Raw genomic sequence first — 5,144 nt, forward strand, 5'->3', positions numbered from 1 at the left:
AGGAAGGAAGGAAGGAAGGAAGGAAGGAAGGAAGGAAGGAAGGAAGGGAGAGAAAAGCATCCGTCATGCCCAGGGAGGCTCCCAGGATGCTGTGGTTCTTCTCATGCTCAGATACATAAAGCCCAAATGCCCTGCTCTGGCTCATTTCTCTTCAGCAGCAGAAGCAAGATTTCCCTCCATAATCACATGACCCTGCAGCTGGGAATCATTGAAATTGGGCTATATTCACCCCATTCTCTGGGCTCCTCTGGCATCATTACAGGGAAAAAAAGAAAGTTCATGCTAAAAACACATGTGGTACAAGTTATCACTCTTCCTCTCCCCTCCACTCTGACCCAGTACAAACACCATCCTCTTGAAATGAGCCCAACTTGGCCGATCCAGGAAAGCCCACCCTTTGCTGGGTGCCTCCTGGTCCCTGGAGAGGGACCTTCTGCTTTAATTCACATCACAAAACCCATGATGTAAATACTATCCCCAGTTTTGAGCTGGAGAAAGAGGCTCAGAGAGCTTGTATCCAAAGTCACACAGCCAACCAAGTGCGGCTGAGACCTGAACAGCTGAATCCTGCAGAGTCATGTGAACCAACCACATCGTGACTAAACGAGAAGTCATCCTTATTCCCAATATTTATGGAAACTACAAGTGGAATTTTGGATTTAATTCCATTCTCTGTTATTAAAGAAACAAACCTCGATTTGTTTATAAGTCAGCTTGGGGTGCTTAAGCAGAGGCCCATTCCTGTGTTCTCTCATCCATTTTTTTTTTTTTTCCTTTTTGGTGGGACAGATCACTGTATGCCTGGCTCCCCAGTCACCTCAAGAGGAACATCCCCATGTTGGTCTATCACCTCTCTCGTTCTAGATATAAAAGCACACCCTCAACAAACTTGTAGATGCCCATCCAGCTTTGCAGCTGGTTCTGAACCTCCACTACCTTGGTCCTGAACCATAAATACTTGCCTCTAGAGAAAAAGCAACAGCTCTCAAAAAGGACAGGTGGGCATTACTCGATTACTGAAGAGCCTGTGACGTACTGAAACAAGTTTCTCAGGTAACTTCTCTGCTCGACCGGAAAGGCCAAGGAAACAAAGTCCTAGGAATCACGCTAATTACAATTACACCCCTGGCTATCTGAAACAGACATCAGAAGAGATGTGCTTATTTCAGTTTCTTATCATTTTGAGATAAAAGTATTTTGAAAATGGTTCTTCTATCCTAAGGAAGTGCCTTTACTTCCCTTTGTGAAACAGAAGAATTCTAAACCCACTTTTGCCACCATGGACTTCCTTGCGGGGGGCCGTTCTTACCAACATTTTCCGGCAAGTTGCCAGCCCTCCTGTGAACACGAGAGGGTTGTTCAGTGCCGTGCACACACGAGGAGCTCTATCAATGCCTGCTGTGTGAATGAGCGGTGCTCCCCGCCTGCAAGCTGGGCGAGGGATACACCCCCAGATTTGTATAGACGTTCTGCTCTTAGACTCGTAGGCCAGATGGTTTTGCCCGTGCCTAGATGCCTCTTGTTTCCAGAATTATCTATCCTCCACTTGTAGCTCATTTCCTCCTCTTACTCTGAAATGTCGCATGCAATCTAATGTCCACTGGATACTATTTGACCTCATTTACGTTTTAAAACGAGGTTCGCTGAATTTTTTTTTTTTTTTTTTACCCTCAAAGAATCAACCATTTTCAGCTGTTGGTAAGCACCACTTGCAGACAAAAGTCTAGAAACTGCAGTCAACTCAGACTCCAGGGCCAGAGTCATCAAAATCAGGGACAGGAGAGAGGAAAGTAAACCGTTACCCACAGGGAAACATAAAGGTTGGGTGTTAAAAGCTCCTTTTTAGTGTTTGTTGAGTTCTTACTGTGTGCATTTGGTATTAAATGCAGGATGTGGGCAGTGTGAGGAGGGGCGATGTGATAAAAGTTAATCCAGCCCCACACACAGTGTCTTCCGTCAACTTCTGTCTCAGCGCTGAGATGACTTACAATGCCAATAGGGGATCAAGGGTCCACTTTTTTTTTTTTTTTAAACCCAGGTTGGCCCCTGCGCACGGCCCCAGGGCCCAAGTCAGTGGTCCTGGGACTGGCGTTGCACTAAGGCTGCCTTTCATCTCTGTGAGAAAACAGGTGGCCCTCACTTGTTATCACTGATCCTCCCCTGCCTCCCGAAGGTTCGCCCATGTTCCATCCCTTCAATGTGTGCAAACATGGAGGGGATGGGGATGGGGATGGGGACGGGGAACGAACGGCAAGGAGCTACTAGCTGAAATTCCCCAGGCCAGAAACCATCTAGAAATCCGCCCCTCCTCCCGAATGGCATTTCCTAATGAGCGCTGTTTGGATGCAATCATTTCTCCCCACACACCCTTTCCTCCAATTTCAACAGAACGAAGAACTGCAGAGAATAGGTCTCATAAAACACTCTTCCAGCGGGGGCGCGCTCAGCCTCAGTTTCTGGGCCATTCTGTGGGGAACCCACAGCGGCCTGCACCCACAACACCTCGCTACGAAGACGAACACTGTATCTGGCAATATAGTCAGAAACGGAAAATTCAGGGACAACGAAGATGAGATTTTCCAGCTCACGCCACCCCATTTCTCAGTGAATTTAAGCACACGAGACCAAAAGCCACAAGAGATTAAAATCTTCCTTAAAGAACAAAATTTCTGGGCCCACTTTGTGCAGAATCACTATGCTTTTGGGGGACTCTTCTCAGATGTAGTGATTTCTCAATGATTCTTTTTTTTTTTTTTTTAAGATTTTTTTATTTATTTATTTGACAGAGAGAGAATGAGAGAGAGAGCACATGAGAGGGGGGAGGGTCAGAGGGAGAAGCAGGCTTCCTGTGGAGCAGGGAGCCCGATGCGGAACTCGATCCCGGGACTCCAGGATCATGACCTGAGCCGAAGGCAGTCGCTTAACCAACTGAGCCACCCAGGTACCCTCAATGATTCTTAAATTATCTGATAATCTAGATGAATATAATGGCTTATGAATACAAAACAGTCAATATCTAAAGCATTCACATTTTACAGGGAGGTAGGTGGTGTCCATTTCCCGAAACTATTTACTCAAATAACAGGTAGAAACTCAAAAGGTGGGCCAGGGGTGAGGGAGGCAATTAATGTGTACCGAGGGGGCACAGCCATCCACAAAATCTACAAAAAAGCTAATTGTGTTACCAGCTAGAAAATTAGCAATAACTTGCTGACTTAACTCCTCATGACAGATCTAATTAGAAGGTGGCAATAAATGTTTCCAGGTGTTTAATTAAGTGTGATAATTATTTCTTTCCTTTAAGAGAGATGGAGTCATATGTTTACATTTCACAGCATAATGTTTCCTTAGTTAAAACACTGTGGAAACACTTTTGTGTAACACAGGATTGAAACCAGGATAAAAATATCTGCTGTGATAAGCAGCACTTAAAGTGATTTATCAGCTCTTGCTTTCATACGCCAATGTACAATGGCAACGTAAGCCTGCTCTGTTCTGGTGATTTCCTTTAGCCACATAGCTTTCTGCCAACCTTACATCTCAATGAAAAATTTGTATAAATGAATTCTTATCAAGGAAGCAGGGAAATTTTATGGGGATCTCTACTTTCATAGTAAGAACATAGCAAGAATAAAATGAGATACAGGAGAATTCAGAGACTATTAGAAGTGGATGGAACCTCCTCAGCAACCCAGGGAATCATTTTATGGATGGATTCAAGTGCAGTGCCGCTATCAATTAACCTTTTTTTAAATGCAGAAATGTACTCTACATTGAGACAGTATTGAGCACCCCGCCCCCCATGAAAGAATTTACAGAGGGATGGAATTATCAGTCTTAAGTAACTCAAGGATTTTGTTGTTGCAAGGCTGGGCTCTCAACTATTGTCCCCTTCCTTCCAACATCCCCCAGGGTACTGCTCTAACTACTGCTGTGTTTTAGGAAATCAGCTGGCTTTAGCATTACCGTGTCACTGAATCAATAAACATCCTTTAGGTATCAAAGTTCGGTTGGTCAGCCTGGTCTCGAACATGCCTATTAGCCTCCCTGGGTCCCAAGGCGCATCAGGTGTTCCTCCATCAGGTGCTTAAGGCTCGAGTGTCACACGAGCGCGCACAAGGACACACACACACAAAACTTTCTTCTTCAAAGGCAGTCTCCACCGAACGATCTCAAGGCGAAAACTCTAGTGTGCCCGTTTGACAATGCAGGGTTCGATTACAATCTCGGGCCAGCATCTCGGTCTGCAATCTGGGGCGTTGTGATAACCCGGGCAGTCCTTTGGACAGCATGAGCTGTTAACAGGCGGCGTGACACATAGCGGGGGCCGCGTCTACGCAGGGAAGGAAGGAAGGAATCGCGAGTGGGGCTCAGAGGAGGACGTGGAAGTGAAGGAAAGGGTCGGCCCGAGTAGGTAGGGGCTGCTAGCCGGAGGTCTAAGACAGTCGCCGCGACGCAGAAACTGGGTAAAACTTCGGGGAGTTTCCGGGGCTGTACGCGCCTGCACACACACTTCCACACACTCGCTCACATGCACCCACTCACTCCCACTCACTCCCGAAAGTCTGGGGGGGGGCGGAAAGCGCGCCCCCAGCAGCAGCCGGCTGCCCAGCGCCCGGGGAAGCCCCGAGAGGTTGTGTGTGCGAGACCCGCGCGCCGGGAGGCACTTACTCGGAAGAGAGGGCGCGGCGGCGCCGGGACACAGAGGCGAACCTGGTGATCTGACGGCGCGGAGTTCCCTAGTGGCTCGAACGCTCGCGGGCTTCCGCGGACCGATCAGCAGCAGAGCGCGGGCCAGAGCCGGCGGGAGAAAAGGAGCCAGGGGCCGGGGGCGGGGCGGACCCGGCAGAGGGAGGCGCGGAGCGGCCGCGGCGGGGCGGGAGAGAGGGAGCCAGGGGCGGGGCTATGGGGGGCTCGAGGAAGCCGGGGCGGGGCCAGGAGGAGGAGCTAGAAGGCCGGGGGCGGGGCCACGAGGAGCTAGGAGTCCGGAGGCGGAGCCGAGAGGAGGAGCTAGGAGGGTGGAGACAGAGCGCGTCGAGGAGGAGGGGCCAGGAGCGGGGATACAGGAGGGGCTAGACGGTCGGGAGCGGAGCCGGGAGGAGGAGCCTGGAAACTGGGGGCAGAGCGGGCCAGGTAGGAGGAGC

General features: G+C 49.4%; 1 protein-coding gene across 1 annotated transcript in view; it reads right to left on the reverse strand.

The window, feature by feature from the left end:
• TNFAIP8 (TNF alpha induced protein 8) overlaps positions 1–4,811 on the reverse strand; it is a 115,917-nt gene extending 111,106 nt beyond the window's left edge. The window contains exon 1 of the mRNA XM_032425100.1: positions 4,672–4,811. Coding sequence (XP_032280991.1) covers position 4,672 — 1 coding nt within the window. The 5' untranslated portion in view covers positions 4,673–4,811. The remainder of the gene's footprint in view (positions 1–4,671) is intronic.
• Positions 4,812–5,144: the final 333 nt, after the last annotated feature.

This window comes from Phoca vitulina, unplaced genomic scaffold, assembly GCF_004348235.1.
Source record: "Phoca vitulina isolate PV1807 unplaced genomic scaffold, GSC_HSeal_1.0 scaffold32, whole genome shotgun sequence".
Classification (NCBI taxonomy): domain Eukaryota; kingdom Metazoa; phylum Chordata; class Mammalia; order Carnivora; family Phocidae; genus Phoca; species Phoca vitulina.